Source organism: Mytilus californianus, unplaced genomic scaffold, assembly GCF_021869535.1.
Source record: "Mytilus californianus isolate M0D057914Y unplaced genomic scaffold, xbMytCali1.0.p SCAF_8, whole genome shotgun sequence".
Classification (NCBI taxonomy): domain Eukaryota; kingdom Metazoa; phylum Mollusca; class Bivalvia; order Mytilida; family Mytilidae; genus Mytilus; species Mytilus californianus.
Genome location: NW_026262734.1, coordinates 70,675,800 through 70,698,798, shown reverse-complemented (window position 1 = coordinate 70,698,798; position 22,999 = coordinate 70,675,800). Strand labels below are relative to the sequence as shown.

At 33.3% G+C, this 22,999-nt stretch overlaps 2 protein-coding genes across 3 annotated transcripts in view; both read right to left on the bottom strand.

Annotated features, from left to right (window-relative positions):
* The window catches only part of LOC127712180 (density-regulated protein homolog), a 68,590-nt gene that overhangs the window by 1,177 nt on the left and 44,414 nt on the right, over window positions 1-22,999 (bottom strand). For both annotated transcript variants that reach the window (XM_052218483.1, XM_052218484.1), the window contains exons 5-6: window positions 17,223-17,390; window positions 5,896-6,035 (exon numbers count right to left, since the gene is read on the bottom strand). In XM_052218483.1, coding sequence (XP_052074443.1) covers window positions 5,896-6,035; window positions 17,223-17,390 — 308 coding nt within the window. The remainder of the gene's footprint in view (window positions 1-5,895; window positions 6,036-17,222; window positions 17,391-22,999) is intronic.
* LOC127712167 (uncharacterized) lies at window positions 9,574-13,565 on the bottom strand. The gene is made up of 2 exons (XM_052218461.1): window positions 10,617-13,565; window positions 9,574-10,284 (listed from the first exon to the last, which is right to left on the bottom strand). The coding sequence occupies exon 1, from the start codon at window positions 12,957-12,959 to the stop codon at window positions 11,652-11,654; it is 1,308 nt and encodes a 435-aa protein (XP_052074421.1). The 5' UTR covers window positions 12,960-13,565; the 3' UTR covers window positions 9,574-10,284; window positions 10,617-11,651.

Genomic DNA, 22,999 nt, shown 5'->3' with positions numbered 1-22,999 from the left:
TATCCAATCAAAATGAACGTTACAAATAATGTTGCATTAAAATGATGATTGACTTTATTCAAAGCTGTATTTATAAATGTACTTATTAATTTCTTCAAAAATACCAGTTTGCATAGCAATGAAATGCACTAAATCTGCAACTAGCAATTAGTAAAAGAAATTAAAGATAGCTATAGTTTTTATACGCCCGTCAAATTTTTGACGGGACGTATTATGTTATACAAATGTCCGGCGTCCGTCCGTCTGTCTGTCCGTCCGGCATAAACATGTCGCACCGTAACTTGAGAATGACTTATCCAAATTTCATGAAACTTAATATAGTTGTTTCTTATGATGGTCAAACGATCTGTATACTTTTTGGTGAAAATAAGATTAAAACTTTTTGAGTTACGGGACTTAGTAACTAAAACAGGTGTGTTTTTTTTTTCACATATCGCGCCGTATCTCAAAAACAATTTATGATTATTGCTTTAAACTTTACACACTTCTTAGTTATATTAATCTTAAGATCTGTATACTTTTTGGTGATGATTCAAAATTTTATTTTTGAGTTATTGAGTATTTTGTTAAAAAAGGGGGAGGGGTTTTTCACATGTCGCGCCGTATCTCAAAAACAGTTTATGATTATTGCTTAAAACTTTACACACTTCTTAGTTATATTAACCTTAAGATCTGTATACTTTTTGGTGATGATTCAAAATTTTATTTTTGAGTTATTGAGTATTTTGTAAAAAAGGGGGAGGGGTTTTTCACATGTCGCGCCATATCTCAAAAATGATTTATGATTATTGCTTAAAATTTTACACACTTCTTAGTTATATTAATCTAAAGATCTGTATACTTTTTGGTTTTGATTCAAAATTTTTTTTTTGAGATATTGATTTTTTTTTTTTAAAAGGGGTGTTTTCACATGTCGCGCCGTATCTCAAAAACGATTTATGATTATTGCTTAAAATTTTACACACTTCTTAGTTATATTAATCTAAAGATCTGTATATTTTTTAGTTTTGATTCAAAATTTTATTTTAGAGATATTGAGTTTTTTGTAAAAAAAAAAAGGGGTGTTTTCGCATGTCACGCCGTATGTCAGAAACTATTTATGCTTATTGCATAAAAATTCACACACAAGACGACGGGCGTATCATGCCCTCATGGCGCAGCTGTTTATTATTGTCATGAAATCCAAAAGTCTAAAGGTCATTTATCTACAAAAATAAGTCAACTATAAGACTACACAATCTGTAAGAAATCATTCACAAATACATGAGAGAACTAAAATCTAGATCTGTTTCCATAGAAGGGATGAGGTAATTGACTGTAATTAATTACAATTTCTCTTGTAATTTAATGTAATGTGTATTTTAGTCATTTTTCAAATACATGTAAACTAATTAGTTATGTTGGGAGAAAAATTTGTAATTCCAATTTATACATTCAATTACATTCATTGTTTAAGGTAACATGTAGGTAAATGGATGATGTTATGGAATTTTATAAAATTTTGTATACAACTAGAGAATGAGGGACTGCACAAGAACATCGAAAAAAAGATAAATATAACTTTTATAGCTCAAATGTATAGAATACATGTAAATATCTTATGTGAAAATACAAAAATAATTGTGACTTTGTGGCTAGAAGTCTTATTTTTGACGTTTATAGATATTACAGAGATGCTGGAATAGATTATTCAGCAAAAACAAATTTGGTGAACCCCTATAAATTTCACTTTTAGCCATGTCAGCCATGTTTTTTGGATGGCAAGATCATCTGACACATTTTAAACTTGATACCCCAACGGTGAATTTGGAAAAGTTTGGTTTTAATTGGTCCAGTAGTTTCAGAGTAGAAGGTTTTTGTTGAAGCCAAAGAAGAACAGACAACACCATTCCAATGGCGTAATTGTAATTTAAGTTATAGATTATTCATATTTTAAGGTTTTCCTTGTCATATAAATCTCGAGTGATGTCTAGATTAATGTAGGGAGGTCTTTCTTTGGGTAATCCAGAAACTCAAAGGTGTGTTTTATGACAAAGAAAACCTTAAAACATAAACTATCAGACTGTCAAAAACATTATTTTGTGCAAAGATTTGCAGGAAATTGTATCCCATTTTACCAATCTGACACATTAAAGTGGGAGTTTCATTTCTAATGGCTCAATTATAAGGTGAACTAAAAACTCCCTTATTTAGATATAAACATTAATAACCACTGTCCAGTTTAATACATTAAAAATGTTACTTTATTTGCATTTGAAGACCCATAAGCAAGAAACAAATAAATGTTACACTGTATGGTACAAACGTAGGTAATATATTATACATGTATCTACTTTGTTAATGGGGGAATCCATGTTTCTTCTCTGGGTTCATGACATTTTGACCGCGAAAAAGCAGATTATTTTTTTCAACAATTCCAAATGAAATTATTCAGAATAATCGTTTTATTCTCTTTTGTCTGGCAGTACAATTTTTTCTTTTATTTTTCTTCTTCAAAATTGAGAATGAGGATAAAATATTATAGCCTCATCAAATAACTTTGAAATGGGAATATTTGGAAATTGGATTGTGTAAAATGTATAAATGAAAAAAAAAAAGCATGAAATGACATAAACATGATAAAGACAGTACAGCACATAATTGTCTAATAGATATAAGAAGATGTGGTATGAGTGCCAATGAGACAACTCTCCATTCAAGTCAAAATTTATAAAAGTAAACCATAGATCTTGTCTTGCTGATCATTTTTGCTTGTATCGTTTCTATCTATCTATTATAGTTTTTAAGATATAAGGCAAAAGCACACAAAAATGGTAAAAATCGTCATTAAAAGGCAATTACTCTAATAAGGAGTCGACTAACAATTTTGGTCATGTTGACTTACTTGTAGATCTTGTCTTGCTGATCATTTTTGCCTTTAAAGTTTCTGTCTATCTATTATAATTTTGGAGATAAAAGGAAAATATTTTAAATAAATGGAGAAAGTGTCCATGGGACACAGATGATGCCCCAGCTTGCATATAACGTTATAAAGGGACATAAGTAGAGAACTGTAAAAGTGATGCCACCCAAAATAGAACTTGATCTGTTTCTTATGGTAATACATGTGAGCATTGTGTATAAGTTTTATAACATTTGGTTGAGGCAAAATAAAGTTAGAGAACGGAAACGAAAAATTCAGCATATTTTCCATTTATGAAGGGGCGTAACTCCTATAAGAAGTCGTCTGACAGTTTTGATGAAAGGAGACAACATTCTAAACATTTTTGCTCTTGTCAGAATTTCTCTATTAATGATGGTTTTCAAAATATTAGGCATAACTTGCATTTTACCACTGAGCTCTATTTTTAGCCATGTCGGCCATCTTGGTTGGCAGGCGTGATCATCGGACACATTTTTTAAACTAGATATCCCAATGATGATCGTGGTAAAGTTAAATTTGGCCCAGTAGTTTCAGAGGAGAAGATGTTTGTAAAAGTTAACAGACAACAACGGACGACCAGTTCCTTTAAGGGATTAATTGACGAATTCTGTAGTTAGACTTATTGGTACATCTTACTTTGCTGAACATTTTTGCTGTTTAAAATTTCGCTTTATCTATAATACTTTTCCAGATAACAACCAAAAACTTAGAAATTTCATAAAAATTTGTAAGGGGTTCCGTGGAACCCTGTGTCTCGCTGCAGTCAGTGTAAAAGTGTAATGTTGACTTAAAAAGTGAGTCCATTTGTCAGTAAAATACAGAATTTAAAAAGAAATTCAAACTTTTTCTTCAGATGCCATTTCTTGTTCTTGAAGATTAGCTTCTGTCCAAGTTTCATAGCAATCCATGAAGGTTTACAAATTTATCATGTCAACAAAATTTAATCCCAGACTGTCTGTAAATGTTAACTGTAAAAAACTAAGTCCATCTATCAGAAAAATACTGAAAATGTAAATATTTTTTTCAAAAGTTTGCATCAGACATTATATCTTAATCATAAAAAAGCTTCTGACAAAGTTTCATAAATTCTATGAATGTTTGACAAAGTAAGTGATGTGTAACAAACTTTAACCTCAGACTGAATCTGAATGTTAACTGTAAAAAAAAACTAAGTCCATTTATCAGTAAAATGTGGAAAAATGAAAATTAATATTTTCAAAATTTTGCTCTGGATACTGTATTTTGGTCATAAACAATCTTCTATCCAAATTTCCTAAAATTCCATGAAGGTTTGACAAAGTTTTTGATGACTGAACACTTTAACCTCAGACTGAATCTGACTGTTGACTGTAAAAAAAACTAAAAGTCCATTTATCAGTAAAATATGAAAAGATATACCGGTACTAAAATCTTGAAAATTGAACTAGACCTTCATTAAGTCCCAAGAAACAACATATTTAAATTTGAAAAAAAATTGTTAAAGCGTTTTCATGTTATTGTGCTGACACTGTTTGGCAGCCACCCGTAGATCCGCCCAGCCGCCCGCTGTACATCACCATTTTAATAACCGATATTTCCTTCGAAAATCCGGTTAAAAGTGACATAAATGTTGCAGGCTTGACAAACACACAAACTTCATACTCCATACCATAAGGGATCATTCACTCCAAATTTGGTTGAAATTGGTTCAGTAGTTTCAGACGAGAAGATCGTGGAAAAAATGTACATCGATGATGACGACAGACGCCAAGTGAGGCAATAGCTCACCTGACCTGAAGAGCCATGTGAGCTAAAAATGAAAACAATGGAAATGTACAACATTGTACAAGTAACTAAGTATTGTATAAATTAAATATATATAAGTTTAACTTTGTTTTCAACATTTACTTCTTCTGCCAATTATTAACCTACAATTTTTTACACTATTTCCAGTGTGTTACATGATGTAATCATCAATTTAAATGAGAGCTGTTCCAAAAATAAATGTATGGGGGGAGGGGGGGGTCGTAAGGCACTTTTTATTTGACCCCTCCATGCATAAATTTTTAATTGGATATTTCCTTTAATTGTTCAAGCAATCTTTCTTAAATAACCAACACCCATCAAATTTTAATAAAAGTGCCTTTCAGACACCCCCCCCACCCATCATACAATTAATTCTGGAAAAGCCCCGAGTTGGTTTCCAATCATTTGATAATAAAATGGCATCCTTTGACAACTTTATTGCCGGTAAACATTGGCCAAAGGTAAATAAATTTGATTTCCTTGGATTTTATCCCATAAGCCAAGGCCAATCATGTGATCAATTGCATCATTTGTTTGAGATCCTGACTTACTGCCCTGAGGCCAGGATCCCATGCTACATTTGTTTTGTCTCTATTGGATTTTACCATTATTGCAAGCAATGCATGAAAACAGAAGTCAATTTCCAGTAAAAATATTGACATAAAGAAAATTGCTTTAACAGCTAAAGAATATCCTTGATGACAAGACTCATCTAGTGTTACAAGGATGTATTCTGTGGATGCACAGGTTCATGATATGGCATGTCCAGACAGAAAAAAACAAAATCTAAGAGGTATGTACAAACCTGAACTAGAACCATGCCAGTGATAATTTTATCAATCATAATTTTAATGCAATCATCAATTCTTTCCCTTAAGTGTTGTAGAAAATGGTCCTTTGCAGGATATTTTTCAGAAAATTCACTTTTTCAGAAATTGACAACAACTCTAGTGGTGATTTAAGTCATCGATTATAAATCTCAAAAGAAGAATAATTCATTTATTATTTAGCCAGTTGATCAAATCATCAAATCATCAATTTTCTAATTTTCATAAAGAATCTTTATATAGTATACATTGCCTGCCAAGACAAGTTCATAATTGTCAGATTGAATTTCTGCTTTTTAGAGGGTCTTCAAAACATCATTTCTGAAAATATTAAATTATTACAATATAAATCCTGTTTACCTGGGGCCATTTCTCAGGAAGGAAGTCAAATAAATCATCTTTAACATCTCCTTGTATTTCTATTTCATCTTCTCCTTGTATTGATGACCCACATGAAAACTTTTTAGAAAAAGCTTTACTGGCATCTTTCAAATCTATATCTGAAGAGAAAAAAAGTTTCATTGCAAATAATGTTTTATAAAAGGTGATATATTTTATTTCTCTAGACTTATATTTTAAGAAATTGCCTATGCCTACAGGCAACAACTGCAAAAATCACCCAACTAAAATGAAACTCAAATTCAATCTATAACTTTTTATGATGGGACTATATACCAAATAACTTAACAATTGGTTTAGGCATTACAGAAAAAAGATTGAGAAACTGATATTTTTTTAAGCTGTTGCTTAAGGCAATTACCATTTAGTAAATTTTTTTGAGAGTTCTAGTTTTCATCCTTATGTACATGTAAAAAAGTATTACACTGGACAGGAAATGATACTGATAAAATTCAGAAAAGGATATTAACCATCAAGTTTAATAACTAAAAATTTTAATCAAGTCAAACTTTTGCTTTTATTTACCATGCAATACGCTTTTTGAATATGTACAAAATAAGACCTTTAATCACAAGTCATGAAATAATTTCATAACAAATAACATCAGTTAAAAGGATAATCAGTCAAATAAAAAAAATTATAAAAAAAAGGATTGTGGTATGATTGCATTTGCCAATGCCAATACAACAACTATCCACTAGAGTTTTCTCCTTGTTGAAAACAGTATTCTCTATTCTTAATTTTTTATAAGCTGCTGTCCAAGTATTAAATAAGGTTTGACAAATTTATAATTCATGTCAAAAAACTTGAATGCAAGACTATATCTAAATGTCAACTGCCAATAAATTGCTTCGCCGAGCGCAGCTAGATACAACCGCAGAGGTCCAACCATGAACAGTTGGGGCAAAAATGGACACAATATTCGCACTTGATACAGGTCTGAATTTGGATTGTAATCCAATATTTGACACATAATAGGTTTCTGACACAGAATAACTGTAGTCAAAGAACTTAGAATTGGTTATATGATTTGAATTTATATTCACTTTTTTGCTTTTGTGCAATACAATATGCTGTTGCAAATTGACCCCCCCACCCCAAAAAATTTTTTTTTTACCCTTCTTCTTTTTCAAAAATAGTTTTTTTACCCCCCCCCCTTTAAAAAAAAAAAAAAATATTTGAAGAATTTTCTGAAATCTTGAGGAGAAAAAATTGTCCACACCCCTAATTTATTTTAAATTAATATACCTTAATCAGCATTTTTTAAAATTATCAAAATAGTAACTTCTAAAAATAAATTGACAGCTAATCACCTCAAGACAATACAACATTTCTTTATACATAATTTAAAAGCAGTGTGAGGGAGGTAATTCAAACACAATATTGTACTTAAGTAATTGTCCATCAACCAGGACACCCTTGTTTTTCTCACTTTTTTGCCCCTAATTCCTAAACGGTTTGAGCCATAACACCCCAAAGCCAATCCTAACCGTCCCTTTGTGGTATGGAAACTTGTGGTATAATTTCAGTGAGGTACACCATTCCACAAGTTATTGTCTGGAAACTAGAAAAATGCTTATTTGGGCCCCTTTTGGGCCCCTAATTCCCCAAATCAATCCCAACCTTCCTTTTGTGGTTATAAACCTTGTGTTCAAATTTCATAGATTTCTATTTACTAATACTAAAGTTATTGTCCTGAAACCAAATGTCTTCGGAGGACGACGATGACGACGTGATACCAATATACGACAGCAAAATTTTTTGCGGTCATATAAAAAGTTCATTATAAAATAAATGGGGAATGTGTCCATGGGACACAGTTGATACCCCGCTTGTATAACGTTATAAAGGGACATAACTCAAGAACAGTAAAAGTGATGCTACCCAAATTCATACTTGATCTGAGTTTTGTGGTAATAAACATTGTGTATAAGTTTCATAACATTTGGTTGAGGCAAACTTAAGTTAGAGAAAGCTAACGAAAAATTCATCAATTTTTCCATTTGTAAAGGGGCATTACTCTAGAACGGTAAAAGTGACACCACCAAAATTCAAACTTGATCTGTGTTTTGTGGTAATAAGCATTGTGTATAAGTTTCAAAACATTTGGTTGAAGCAAACTAAAGTTAGAGAACAGAAACAAAAAATTAAGAAATTTTTCCATTTGTCAAGGGCCATAACTCTATAACGGTAAAAGTGACGCCACCCAAATTCAAACTTGACCTGTGTTTTTTGTTAATAAGCATTGTGTATAAGTTTCATAACATTTGGTTGAGGCAAATAAAAGTTAGAGAACGGAAACCAATTTTGGGACGTACTGAAGGACGGACGTACATACAGACCAACAAGGGTAAAACTTAATGCCCCCTCCGCTACGGCGGGGGCATAAAAACAAATATGACAGACATGAACCAATGACTATCACTGAATTACAGGCTCCTTACTTGGGACAGGCATGTATGCTATCTGATCTAAATTATATGAAGATTGTTTGTCAGGGGGTCTACAAAGCATCAATCCTGTAAAGATTCATAATAAGAATGAAAACATCTACTTGAGCTTTTCAACCTACTACTGCAGCTTGAACCCAAATTAAACCTAGGTAATTTATGATTGGTTCAGAGTTTATGTCAAGCAATACATTTTTGAGAGGCATCAGAATTTTATATTAAAAATTATAGCTTTTTTATAATTATCACTTTCAAAGTGCAGGAATTTGTCTTAAACAACAATACATCAATAATAAAGAATTCAACCCTAAGTTAAATTGAGTTAACAAGCATCAGACTTTTTTCCTCAAGATGCTAATGAAGCCTTGGTGAACACTTCTGTAAAGAAACTGAACCTATAGAATTATGACATTAAGTCTTTGAAACATCAATTGGTAGTTTCCATTTGAAAGCTTTCAGAATATTTATAATCTGTGATATCATTTATCTTATTTTCTTCCAAGTATTTGCTTGAAGAAAGTACATAAAATTTTGTCAATTTTTCATTCCAAACCTCTATAGATTTCAAAGGGGACAAAGAGGATAGATAGGCATATTAAACAGTCAAGGGTGTAACTTAAATAAGTTATTAGAGAAAAATAACATACATGTCATTATTGTGGGCTAAAATATCAAATAAACTGCTTCGCTGAGCACAGCTGGATACGCCCGCAGAGGTCAAACCCTGAACAGTTGGGGCAAAAATGGACACAATATTCAAGCTTGATACCGGTCTGAATTTGGATTGCAATTAAATATTTGATATATTATAGGTTTCTGAATAAATGTAGTGAAAGAACTTGAAATTGGTTATATGAAAGATTTCTTGCTGTTGTGCAATACACTGTGCTGTTGCGCAATACTTAGTAAATCTGTTGTCAGACTATAAACAAATAAAATCTTATAACTCAGAAACGTAAAATCGAAAATTTATAAAAATCAAAAGGGAGCTTACAAAAATAGATATAAACAATTTACCAAAGTTTCATAAAAAATGCTGAAAGCATTTTTGAGTTATTGTCTGAAAACTGGAAAATCCCCCCTTTTTTAATGAATAAAACCCCAAAATTTCAGAAACGGTAAATCCGAAACTTATATGAACAATTCACAAAAGTTTCATGCAAATTGGTGAAATTTTCTTTGAGTTATTGACCGAAAACTGGAAAATCCCCCGTTTTGTAATGAATAAAACCCCAAAACTCGGAAATGGTAAATCCGAAATTTATAAAAAAACGAAAGGGAGCTCACGTCAATAGATATGAACAATTCACAAAAGTTTCATGCAAATTGGTGAAATTTTTTTTGAGTTATTGACTGAAAACTGGAAAATCCCCCCTTTTTTAATGAATAAAACCCCAAAACTCGGAAACGGTAAATCCAAAATTTATAAAAAACCAAAGGGAGCTCAAGTCAATGGATATGAACAATTCACAAAAGTTTCATGCAAATTGGTGAAATTGTTTTTGAGTTATTGTCTGAAATTTATAAACTAGAGGCTCTCAAGAGCCTGTGTCGCTCACCTGACTCTACTTTAGATTTAGAAATCATGTAAAGATAGATAAAAATCATAACAGATACCCAAATAATGATTGAGGCCAAATTTGGTTTTAATATTGGTCCCGTTATTTAATAAAATATCCTGGTGGCCATCTTGAACAGTAAATCGGCAACAAAGTAGCAACACTTGGTCAGTATCTCATAAGGAACATTCATGCCAAGTTTGGTTTCATTCCATTCAGTGGTACTCTAAAAGAAGACATTTGTATGTATTTTCCATAGGGTCCTATGTTAAACTAAGTCCCCCCCTGGCGGCCATCTTGGATGATGGACTGACTGCAAAGTAACAACACTTGGTCAGCACCTCATAAGGAACATTCATGCCATGTTTGGTTTCATTCAATTCAGTGGTTCTCTAAAAGAAGACATTTGTATGTATTTCCCATAAGGTCCTATGTTAAACTAAGTCCCCTGCTAGCAGGCATCTTGGATGATGGATCAGCTGCAAAGAAACAACACTTGGTCAACACCTCATAAGGAACATTCATGCCATGTTTGGTTCCATTCCATTCAGTGGGTCTCTAAAAGAAGACATTTCTATGTATTTCCCATAGGGTCCTAAGTTAAACTAAGTCCCCCGCTGGCGGCCATCTTGGATGATGGATTGACTGCAAAGTAACAACACTTGATCAACACCTCATAAGGTACATTCATGCCATGTTTGGTTCCATTCCATTCAGTGGTTCTCTAAAAGAAGACATTTGTATGTATTTCCCATAGGGTCCTATGTTAAACTAAGTCCCCCGCTGGCGGCCATCTTGGATGATGGACCAACTGCAAAGTAACAACATTTGGTCAGCACCTCATAAGGAACATTCATACCATGTTTGGTTTCATTCCATTCAGTGGTTCTCTAAAAGAAGACATTTGTATGTATTTCCCATAGGGCCCTATGTTAAACTAAGTCACCCACTGGCGGCCATCTTGGATGATGGATCGGCTGCAAAGTAACAACACTTGGTCAGCACCTCATAAGGAACATTCATGCCATGTTTGGTTTCATTCCATTCACTGGTTCTCTAAAAGAAGACATTTAAAATTGAGAATGGAAATGGGGAATGTGTCAAAGAGACAACAACCCGACCATAGAACAGACAACAGCAGAAGGTCACCAACAGGTCTTCAATGCAGCGAGAAATTCCCGCACCCGGAGGCGTCCTTCAGCTGGCCCCTAAACAAATATATATACTAGTTCAGTGATAATGAACGCCATACTAAACTCCAAATTGTACACAAGAAACTAAAATTAAAAATAATACAAGACTAACAAAGGCTAGAGGCTCCTGACTTGGGACAGGCGCAAAAATGCGGCGGGGTTAAACATGTTTATGAGATCTCAACCCTCCCCCTATACCTCTAGCCAATGTAGAAAAGTAAACGCATAACAATACGCACATTAAAATTCAGTTCAAGAGAAGTCCGAGTCTGATGTCAGAAGATGTAACCAAAGAAAATAAACAAAATGACAATAATACATAAATAACAACAGACTACTAGCAGTTAACTGACATGCCAGCTCCAGACTTCAATTAAACTGATTGAAAGATTATGTCTTCATCATATGAATATCAGGCACAATCCTTCCCGTTAGGGGTTTAGTATCATACCATCATAACATATATGAGAACATAACCCGTGTCATGCCAACAACTGGTTTTTAAATAAATGTGTTTAGTGCCGATGCAAAGACCCTATAAGTGAATCAATATTAACGCCAAAATATGCAATCTTTAATGACCTGACAACAGTATCGTAACTATATCCTTTCTTAATAAGTCTATTTATAGGTTTTGTTAGCTTCAGAGGTGAATACTGACATTTTTGTGCTTTATAAAGAATATTTCCATAAAAAATTGGATGTGAAATACCTGAACGTATAAGAAGTCTGCATGTTGAGCTATATTTACGAATGATGTCCTTATACCGATGATAAAATTTAGTAAATGTTTTGACTAGTTTGTGATATCGAAAACCCTGGTGTAATAATTTTTCAGTAATACATAAATTTCTCTCGTTAAAATCTAAAACATTGTTACATACACGAGCGAATCGTACAAGTTGAGATATATAAACACCGTAAGATGGTGACAAGGGAACGTCACCATCTAAAAATGGATAATTAACGATAGGAAATGAAAAATCATCTCTTTTATCATATATTTTAGTATTAAGCTTTCCGTTAATGATATAGATATCAAGATCGAGGAAAGGGCAGTGGTCATTGTTAGTATTAGCTTTATTTAAAGTAAGTTCAACAGGATAAATTTCTTTAGTATACATACTGAAGTCGTCATTATTGAGAGCCAAAATATCATCCAAATATCTAAAAGTATTATTAAATTTGTGTATCAGATGTTGTTTCGATGGGTCTTTGCTGATTTTTGTCATAAATTGTAACTCATAGCAATACAAAAAAAGGTCCGCAATAAGTGGTGCACAGTTAGTCCCCATTGGAATTCCGATAACCTGACGATATACGGAATCTCCAAAGCGAACAAAAATGTTATCTAGTAAAAATTCAAGGGCATATATAGTATCAAAGCATGTCCAATTGACATAGTTTTTTTGTTTATTGCTACTAAAAAATGACCTAAAAGAGTTTGAACATATATATTCACATTCTGACTTTTTAAATGCCCATTTAATTAGATGTGTGAATTTTTTCTTAATGAGAATGTGAGGCAATGTGGTATATAGGGTAGAAAAATCAAAACTTTGAACAGATTCAAAATCACCAATATATGCATGCAATTTATCAAGTACTTCCAACGAGTTCTTGACACTCCAAAAGTAATTAATTCCACTATTTTCAAAGGCCTTATTTGAACAATTTATTATCAGGTTTTTGATTGTACCAAGTGTACTGGTAAGAAGAATAGACAATTTAGTAGTGGAACAATGGCTTGAAGATGAAATGAATCTATATTTGTAAGGTGTTTTGTGTAGCTTCGGAAGCCAATACATAGTTGGGACTTTCATTGTATTTGGTTCTGCTTGTAAAGCGGTAGCTAAAAGTTTATGTTTGTTACAGATGTCGTTTTCTGAAAATGGAGTCAGTTGGAATGTTGGTGAATTGGTGATTTCTTTTTTCAGAACCTCAATGTAAAATTTACGTCAAACAATAATAATATTATTAGCAGCTTTATCGGCCGGGACAAAAACAAATTCCTTGGCTAGTTCTTTTAGTTTATGTTTGATACAAGAAATAGGTTTATTGTGGTTATTGTTAAGAGTAAAATGTTCTTTAAAATGTTGAATACGTATATCAACTATGTTCATTACTGATTTAAAAAAAGAGTCCAAAGATTTTTTGTCAGCTTTTTCCCGTTTTATCCATTTCAAACAGTAAGTATGGAGTGAGTCGTGGATGATATTACGACACTCATTCCAATTAATAATTGACGGGGGACGATTTGTATGTATTTCCCATACGCTCCTATGTTAAACTAAGTCCACCGCTGTCGGCCATCTTGGATGATGGACCGACTGCAAAGTAACAACACTTGGTCAGCACCTCATAAGGAACATTCATGCCATGTTTTGTTTCATTCCATTCAGTGGTTCTCTAAATAAGATATTTGTATGTATTTCCCATAGGGTCCTATGTTAAACTAAGTCCCCCGCTGGTGGCCATCTTGGATGATGGACCGACTGCAAATTAACAACACTTGGTCAGCACCTCATAAGGAACATTCATGCCATGTTTGGTTTCATTCCATTCACTGGTTCTCTAAAAGAAGACATTTGTATGTATTTCCCATAGGGTCCTATGTTAAACTAAGTCCCCCGCTGGCGGCCATCTTGGATGATGGATCGGCTACAAAGTAACAACACTTGGTCAGCACCTCATAAGGAACATTCATGCCATGTTTGGTTTCATTCCATGCAGTGGTTCTCTAGAAGAAGTTCAAAATGTAAAAAGTTAACGACGACGAGGGACGACTGATGCCAAGTGATGAGAAAAGCTCACTTGGCCCTTTGGGCCAGGTGAGCTAAAAACGAAAGGCAGCTCACGTCAATAGATATAAACAATTCACCAAAGTTTCATGCATATTGGTTAAAGCGTTTTTGAATTAATGTCCGACATGTTGACGACAGATGGACGGACAGACGGTCAATGGTTTACCATAATACGTCCCGTAAACGGGCGTATAAAAACTAAGATAACATATGTTTGTTACATTGTTCAAAGAGGCGATATACATCCTTTACTTTGTTAAATTGTATACACGTTCTATTGGTATTATTATTAGGTCTTTCCACTTTTTTTGTAGAAAGACCTATTGGTTTTCTTCTGATTATTATTAGGTCTTTCCACTTTTCTGTGGAAAGACCTATTGGTTTTCTTCTGATTATTATTATTATTTTTTTCTTCTTCCGCCACTTTTTTCTGACGGTGCTTTTTTGTTTCGCAAGATGTCGCTTAGATTTTTTGTGTATGATATCGAACAGTTATTGCTATTTTGAAACTGACCCTGTTTAGCCGAATACTTTTTATTGTAAGAGTTATCTCCCTAAACACTGTTTTTCTTGTGTACAAATCTCCTTCGCAACCATTAAAGATTGCGACAAAATTATTTCACCAATTTGCTTGTTATATCTTCAGGATCTTAAAAATAATTTTGACCGAAGCGGTCCGGAGACTACATATGGGAATTATTTCCCCTTTTGTATTTTCAATAAGAAAAATGTAGTTGTGTCTTGTAAACCATAAGTGATAAAGACCTAAGGTCTTTTGATTTGAGATCCTTGGTCCAAAAAAAAGAAAAAAGGGTCAAGGTCAAAGGTCAAGGTCATTTCTAAATTTGGATTTTGGCTTATTTTCACCACTTTTCAAACACGATATAAGATATCGACAACATATTTTTACTTAATTGTTAGTTGCGACATGTCGTAACACATACATATTGGTTTAAAGGGTGCGCTTACATCAAATTAGAGTTTTCGCCCCTCTTTATTTAAAAATGTGCATATGGTGATATAACTCATGAACCAAATATAATTAAGATCTAGGGTCTTTTGATTTGAGGTCCTTGGTTGATGACCTTGAAATTGAGCCCAAGTTCAGAGGTTAAATTGTCGTTCTAGATTTTGACCTTTGCTTTTACCTCATTTGTATACATGATAAAGCCATGGGACTTTTTGCATTAAGTTGCAAGCCATATGACCTTGAAAAAGGAACCAGAAGTGACCCTGTGTAAACCGGAAGTAGCTATTTTTTTGTACTTTTTGAATGTAAAAGTATATAGAACCATATTTTTGGAATCAGTGTCAATTAAACAGTTAAATAATACCAGAAGTAACCTTTTTCAAACCGGAAGTAACAAATTATGTCCCTTATTTTAAAAATATTGTATAGAAACCATATATTTTTGGAATCAGCTTACTATAGCTATCATTTGACGCTGTTAATGACATTTTAAACCGAATTTTTACTATTTTCATATCAAAATACTTGTTTTTTGGTGGAAAGACCTTCAATTGTTCTCTGAACAATTGGTTTTTAATTATTATTATTTTTTTTTTCTTCTTCCGCCACTTTTTTCTGATGGTGCTTTTTTGTTTTGCAAGATGTCGCTTAGATTTTTTGCGTGATATCGAACAGTTATTTCGATTTTGAAACTGACCCTGTTAAGCCGAACACTTTTTATTGTAAGAGTTATCTCCCTAAACACGGTTTTTCTTGTGTACAAATCTCCTTCGCAGCCGTTGAAGATTACGACAAAATTATTTCACCAATTTGCTCGTTATATCTTCAGGATCTTAAAAATAATTTTGACCAAAGCGGTCCGGAGACTACATATGGGAGTTATTTCCCCTTTTGTATTTTTAATAAGAAAAATGTAGTTGTAGCTTGTAAACCATAAGTGATAAAGACCTAGGGTCTTTTAATTTGAGATCCTTGGTCCAAAAAAAAGAAAATAGGGTCAAGGTCAAAGGTCAAGGTCATTTCTAAATTTGGTTTTTGGCTTTTATTTTCACCACTTTTCAAACACGATACAAGATATCGACAACATATTTTTACTTAATTGTTAGTTGCGACATGTCGTAACACATACATATTGGTTTAAAGGGTGCGCTTACATCAAATTAGAGTTTTCTCCCCTCTTTATTTAAAAAATATGCATATGGTGATATAACTCATGAACCAAATATAATTAAGATCTAGGGTCTTTTGATTTGAGGTCCTTGGTTGATGACCTTGAAATTGAGCCCAAGGTCATAGGTTAAATTGACGTTCTAGATTTTGATTTTGAATGTAAAAGTATATAGAACCATATATTTTTGGAATCAGTGTCAATTAAATAGTTAAATAATACCGGAAGTAACCTTTTCAAACCGGAAGTAACAAATTATCTCCCTTATTTAAAAAATATTGTATAGAAACCTTATATTTTTGGAATCAGAGTACTATAAGCTATCATTTTACGGCTATTAATGACATTTTAAACCGAATATTTTTACTATTTTCATATCAAAATACTTGTTTTTTTGTGGAAAGACCTTCAATTGTTCTCTGAACAATTGGTTTTTAATTGTCTTTATGTATACTAAATTTTAGAAAGATATAACAGTTCATAGTTTGCCAATCATATATAGTACACCTATGTTATTACAGAAAATATATGCCTGTAATAACTAAAGGGTGTTATTACAGATTCTCTACATCTCTTCAAATCCATTTCTCAGACATATATCACAATGTATTTTAATTTATTGTAAGAAATAATGATCAGAGCATGCAATGAGGTTCTGCCCAAGATTCCAAGTAATTCCCAAGTGTCTCATTTTATAAGTTACATGCCTGTAATAACTAAGCCTTGTTATTACAGCTAAGTGTATCCCTTAAAAGCCTTGTCTCATTGATTTACCATGGTTGATCAAAAATGTATTAATTGAATTGGAAAATTAATTATCAAGGGTATGTATTAAGTTTCTGCGCAAAGTTTCAAGAAATCCCAAGAGCCCACTAAAAATAAAAATATTTTTGATATATTAACTAATAACAAACATATGTTAAAGATTAAGAAAGAAAGAGCAGACAACTCATGAAAGTATCTGTAATAACACATGTATGTTATTTTTCTCTAATAACTTATTTAAGTTACACCCTTGACTGTTAAAGTCTAGCCAATAGTTTGATTTTAGAAGGACAGAATGATGTTATGATAAAATGACAAAATGACAGAAGTACAGACTTGGGTAACACTGAATACCAAAGCTACTTAAGGAAGAAGTTACCATAAGTAGCTAAACCCATAACAATTGTAACCATTTTCTTCTTTCCTCTCTTTGCTGTGCCTATTCGAACACCCTGTGGTTCTGTTTTTTTCTTTGCTTTCATTTGTCCTTTCCCTCCTCTTTTTTGTCTTTTTTTCTCTGCATCACCCTCTCCACCTTCCTCATCATCTGAAAATATACATGTAGAAACTAAATATTTGTATTCATATTCAAACAAAAATTCTGAATAAGGCTGTTCTAGAAATAAACTTAACATTAACCAAGTAAACTAAACATTGACCAATGAACCATGAAAATGAGGTCAAGGTCAGATGAACCATGCTAGGCAGGCATGTACAGCTAACAATTCTTCCATACAACAAATATAGTTGACCTATTTCTTATAGTTTAAGAAAAACAGACCAAAACACAAAAACTCAACACTGAGCAATGAACCTTGAAAATGAGGTCAAGGTCAAATAAAACCTGCGTGACTGACAAATAGATCATAAAATATTTCCATACACCAAATATAGTTGAACTATTGCATATAGTATTAGAAAAAAAGACCAAAACTCAAAAACTTCACTTTGACCACTGAACCATGAAAAAGAGGTCAAGGTCAGATGACACCTGCCAGCTAGACATGTACACCTTACAATCATTCCATACACCAAATATAGTAGACCTTTTGCATACAGTATAAGAAAAACAGACCAAAACACAAAAACTTAACTATAACCACTGAACCATGAAAATGAGGTCAAGGTCAGATGACACCTGTCAGTTGGACATGTACACCTTACAGTCCTTCCATACATCGAATATACTTGACCTATTGCTTATAGTATCTGAGATATGGACTTGACCACCAAAACTTAACCTTGTTCACTGATCCATGAAATGAGGTCGAGGTCAAGTGATAAATGTCTGACGGGCATGAGGACCTTGTAAGTTACGCACATACCAAATATAGTTATCCTATTACTTATAATAAGAGAGAATTTAACATTACAAAAAATCTAAACTTTTTTTCAAGTAGTCACTGAACCATGAAAATGAGGTCAAGGACATTGGACATGTGACTGACGGAAACTTCGTAACATGAAGCATCCATATACAAAGTATGAAGCATCCAGACCTTCCACCTTCTAAAATATAAAGCTTTTAAGAAGTTAGCTAACGCCGCCGCAGCCGCCGGATCATTATCCCTATGTCGAGCTTTCTGCAACAAAAGTCGCAGGCTCGACAAAAACGCATGTCGTTAGTTATGCAAGTTATCTCCCTTACTCCAAGTAAGGAAAAATAAGAACACAAACAAGATTTGATGTCGTTTGGTTAATCATGAGTCCAAACAAGTATGCTTAAGCTATCTAAAAACTTCAAAGAAATGATCAGATATTGATAATTTAACATCTGTTACCGTTTCAGACACACTACAAAGGTTACAAAATAAAACTTCATATATTCAGACAAGAGTGGACACACTGAAATGTCTCGCCTTCTTTTCTTATCATTGATATTATGTTGATAGTCCTAAATATAAAGCTTTATTACAACTGTCACATAAACTTAACATTAACCAAGTAAACTAAACATTGACCAATGAACCATGAAAATGAGGTCAAGGTCAGATGAACCATGCTAGGCAGGCATGTACAGCTAACAATTCTTCCATACAAGAAATATAGTTGACCTATTGCTTATAGTATGAAAAACAGGCCAAAACACAAAAACTTAACACTGAGCAATGAACCTTGAAAATGAGGTCAAGGTAAAAAAATGTGCGTGACTGACAAATAGATCATAAAATATTTCCATACACCAAATATAGTTGAACTATTGCATATAGTATTAGAAAAAAAGACCAAAACTCAAAACTTAACACTGAGCAATGAACCTTGAAAATGAGGTCAAGGTAAAAAAAGCTGCGTGACTGACAAATAGATCATAAAATATTTCCATACACCAAATATAGTTGAACTATTGCATATAGTATTAGAAAAAAAGACCAAAACTCAAAACTTAACTTTGACCACTGAACCATGAAAATGAGGTCAAGGTCAGATGACACCTGCCAGCTAGACATGTACACCTTACAATCCTTCCATACACCAATTATAGTTGAACTATTGCATACAGTATAAGAAAAACAGACCAAAACACAAAAACTTAACTATAACCACTGAACCATGAAAATATGGTCAAGGTCAGATGACACCTGGAACCATGAAAATGGGGTCAAGGTCAGATGACACCTGCCAGCTAGACATGTACACCTTACAGTCCTTCCATACACCAAATATAGTAGACCTATTGCATACAGTATAAGAAAAACAGACCAAAACACAAAAACTTAACTATAACCACTGAACCATGAAAATGAGGTCAAGGTCAGATGACACCTGCCAGCTAGACATGTACACCTTACAGTCCTTCCATACACCAAATATAGTAGACCTATTGCATACAGTATAAGAAAAACAGACCAAAACACAAAAACTTAACTATAACCACTGAACCATGAAAATGAGGTCAAGGTCAGATGACACCTGTCAGTTGGACATGTACACCTTACAGTCCTTCCATACACCAAATATAGAAGACCTATTGCTTATAGTATCTGATATATGGACTTGACCACGAAAACTTAACCTTGTTCACTGATCCATGAAATGAGGTCGAGGTCAGGTGAAAACTGTCTGACGGGCATGAGGACCTTGCAAGGTACGCACATATTAAATATAGTTGTCCTATTATTCATAATAAGAGAGAAATTAACATTACAAAAAATCTTAACTTTTTTTTCAAGTAGTCACTGAACCATGAAAATGAGGTCAAGGACATTGGACATGTGACTGACGGAAACTTCGTAACATGAGGCATCCATATACAAAGTATGAAGCATCCAGACCTTCCACCCTCTAAAATATAAAGCTTTAAAGAAGTTAGTTAACGCCGCCGCCGCCAGATCACTATCCCTATGTTGAGCTTTCTGCGACAAAAGTCGCAGGCTCGACAAAAATTAAAACACTTCACAACAAAAATATAGCCAAACAAGAGCCTGAATCGCTCACCTGTATTTCAGAGGAGAAGATTTTTAAATGTTAGCAAACTTGATGAACAAATTGTGTAAAATTGTCTTTAAAGGGCAATAACTCCTTAAGGGGTCAATTGACAATTTTGGTCATATTAACTTTTTTGTAGATCTTACTTTGCTGAACATTATTGCTGCTTACAGTTTATATATATATCTATAATAATATTCAAAATAATAACAAATAAAATGCTTCGCTGGGCGCAGCTTGATACGACCGCAGAGGTCGAACCCTGAACAGTTGGGGCAAGTATGGACACAACATTCAAGCTTCATACAGCTCTGAATTTGGATTGTGATTAAATATTTGACACAGCATAGGTTTCTGACACAGAAAGAATGTGGTCTAAGAACTTCAATTTTTTTAATTTACCTATTATGGTCCAATGTCCAAAATCAAAATACATGGTTAGATTCAGCATATCAAAGAACCCCATATATTCAATTTTTGTTGAAATCAAACAAAGTTTAATTTTGGACCCCAACTTGGACAAACTTGAAAACTGGTCCCATAATCAAAAATCTAAACACATGTTTAGATTCAGCATATCAAAGTACCCCAAGAATTCAATTTTTGTTAAAATCAAACTAAGTTTAATTTTGGACCCTTTGGACCTTAATGTAGACCAATTTAAAAACTGGGCCCAAAATTAAAAATCTAAAAACACGGTTAGATTTGGCATATCAAAGAACCCCAATAATTCAATTTTTGATGAAATCAAACAAAGTTTAATTTTGGACCCTTTTGACCTCAATATGAACCAATTTGATAGCAGGCCCACAAAATAAAAAATCTAAATACATGGTAAGATTCAGCATATCAAAGAACCCCATATATTCAATTTTTGTTGAAATCAAACAAAGTTTAATTTTGGACCCCAATTTGGACCAACTTGAAAACTGGGCCAAAAATCTAAAATCTAAATACATGTTTAGATTCAGCATATCAAAGAACCCCATATATTCAATTTTTGTTGAAATCAAACAAAGTTTAATTTTGGACCCCAACTTGGACCAACTTGAAAACTGGTCCCATAATCAAAAATCTAAACACATGTTTAGATTCAGCATATCAAAGAACCCCAAAAATTCAATTTTTGTTAAAATCAAACTAAGTTTAATTTTGGACCCTTTTGACCTTAATGTAGACCAATTTGAAAACGGAACCAAAAATTAAGAATCTAAATACACGGTTAGATTCGGCATATCAAAGAACCCCAATAATTCAATTTTTGATGAAATCAAACAAAGTTAAATTTTGGACCCTTTGGACCTCAATGTGGACCAATTTAAAAACGGGGCCCAAAATCCAAAAACTTAATACACGGTTAGATTCAGCATATTAAAGAACCCCAAGAATTCAAGAATAAAACCCCATTGAAATTGATCAAGAAATAAGCAATTTATACGAAGTATCTTCTTTTGCACAATACTGTGTAATTGAATATTTCTTGCTATTGTGCAATACTGTACAATTGACAATTTCTTGCTATTGCGCAATATTGTGCTATTGGATATTTCTTGCTATTGCGCAATACTGTGCAATTGAAGATTTCTTGCAATTGTGCAATACTGTGCAATTGAAAATTTCTTGCTATTGCACAATACTTATTATATAATAATTTACACATCCTGTTTGGTGTGTATCTCCTACCATATCATTATTATTTGCTTTTAAATATTAATCAGAAATAACCAACTTAAAATGGAAAATTTTAAAAGAAAAAAAAAAGGAAAAAAAGAAAAAAAAAGAAAAAAAAAAATCCCCCCCCCCAAATTTTTTGAACCCCCTTATGATTCATCACCCCCAAACTCAATCCCAGCCTTCCCTTTGTGGTATGGTACCTTGCAGTACAATTTCAGAGAGATCCATACACTTGAACACAAGTTATTGTCTGGAAACTAGAAAAATGCTTATTTTTGGCCCCTTTTTGGCCCCCAATTCCTAAACGTTTCGGGCAATTACCCCCAAACTCAATTCTAGGTTTCCCTTTGTGATATGGAACCTTGTAGTACAATTTCAGAAATATCCAAACACTTACACACAAGTTATTGTCATGAAACTAGAAAAATGCTTGTTTTTTGCCCCTTTTTTGGCCCCTAATTCCTAAAATTTTGAGGCAATTACCCCCAAAATCAATCCCAGCCTTCCCTTTGTGATATGGAACCTTGTGGTACAATGTCAGAGAGATCCATACACTTACACACAAGTTATTGTCTGGAAGTTACAAAAATGCTTATTTTTGGCCCCTTTTTGGCCCCTAATTCCTTAACTGTTGGTACCATAACCCCCAAAATCAATCCCCACCTTCCTTTTGTGGTATTGAACCTTATGGTAAAATTTCATGGAGATCCATTCACTTAAACTAAAGTTAGAGTGCGAAAACCAATGTGTCTTCGGACGACGCCGGACAACGCCAGACGACGACGACGCCAACGTCATACCAATATACGACCAAAAAATTTTCAATTTTTGCGGTCGTATAAAAACTGCAAAATTTTGTTAAAACTACCAATTCGGTGGCAGCAACCCAACAATGGGTTGTTTGATTCGTCTGAAAATTTGAGGGCCGATAGATCTTGACCAATTAAACAATTTTACCCCATGTCACATTTGCTCTAAAAGATTTGGTTTTTGAGATATAAGCCAAAAACTGCATTTGACCCTTATGTTCTATTTTTAGCCATAGCGGCCATGTTT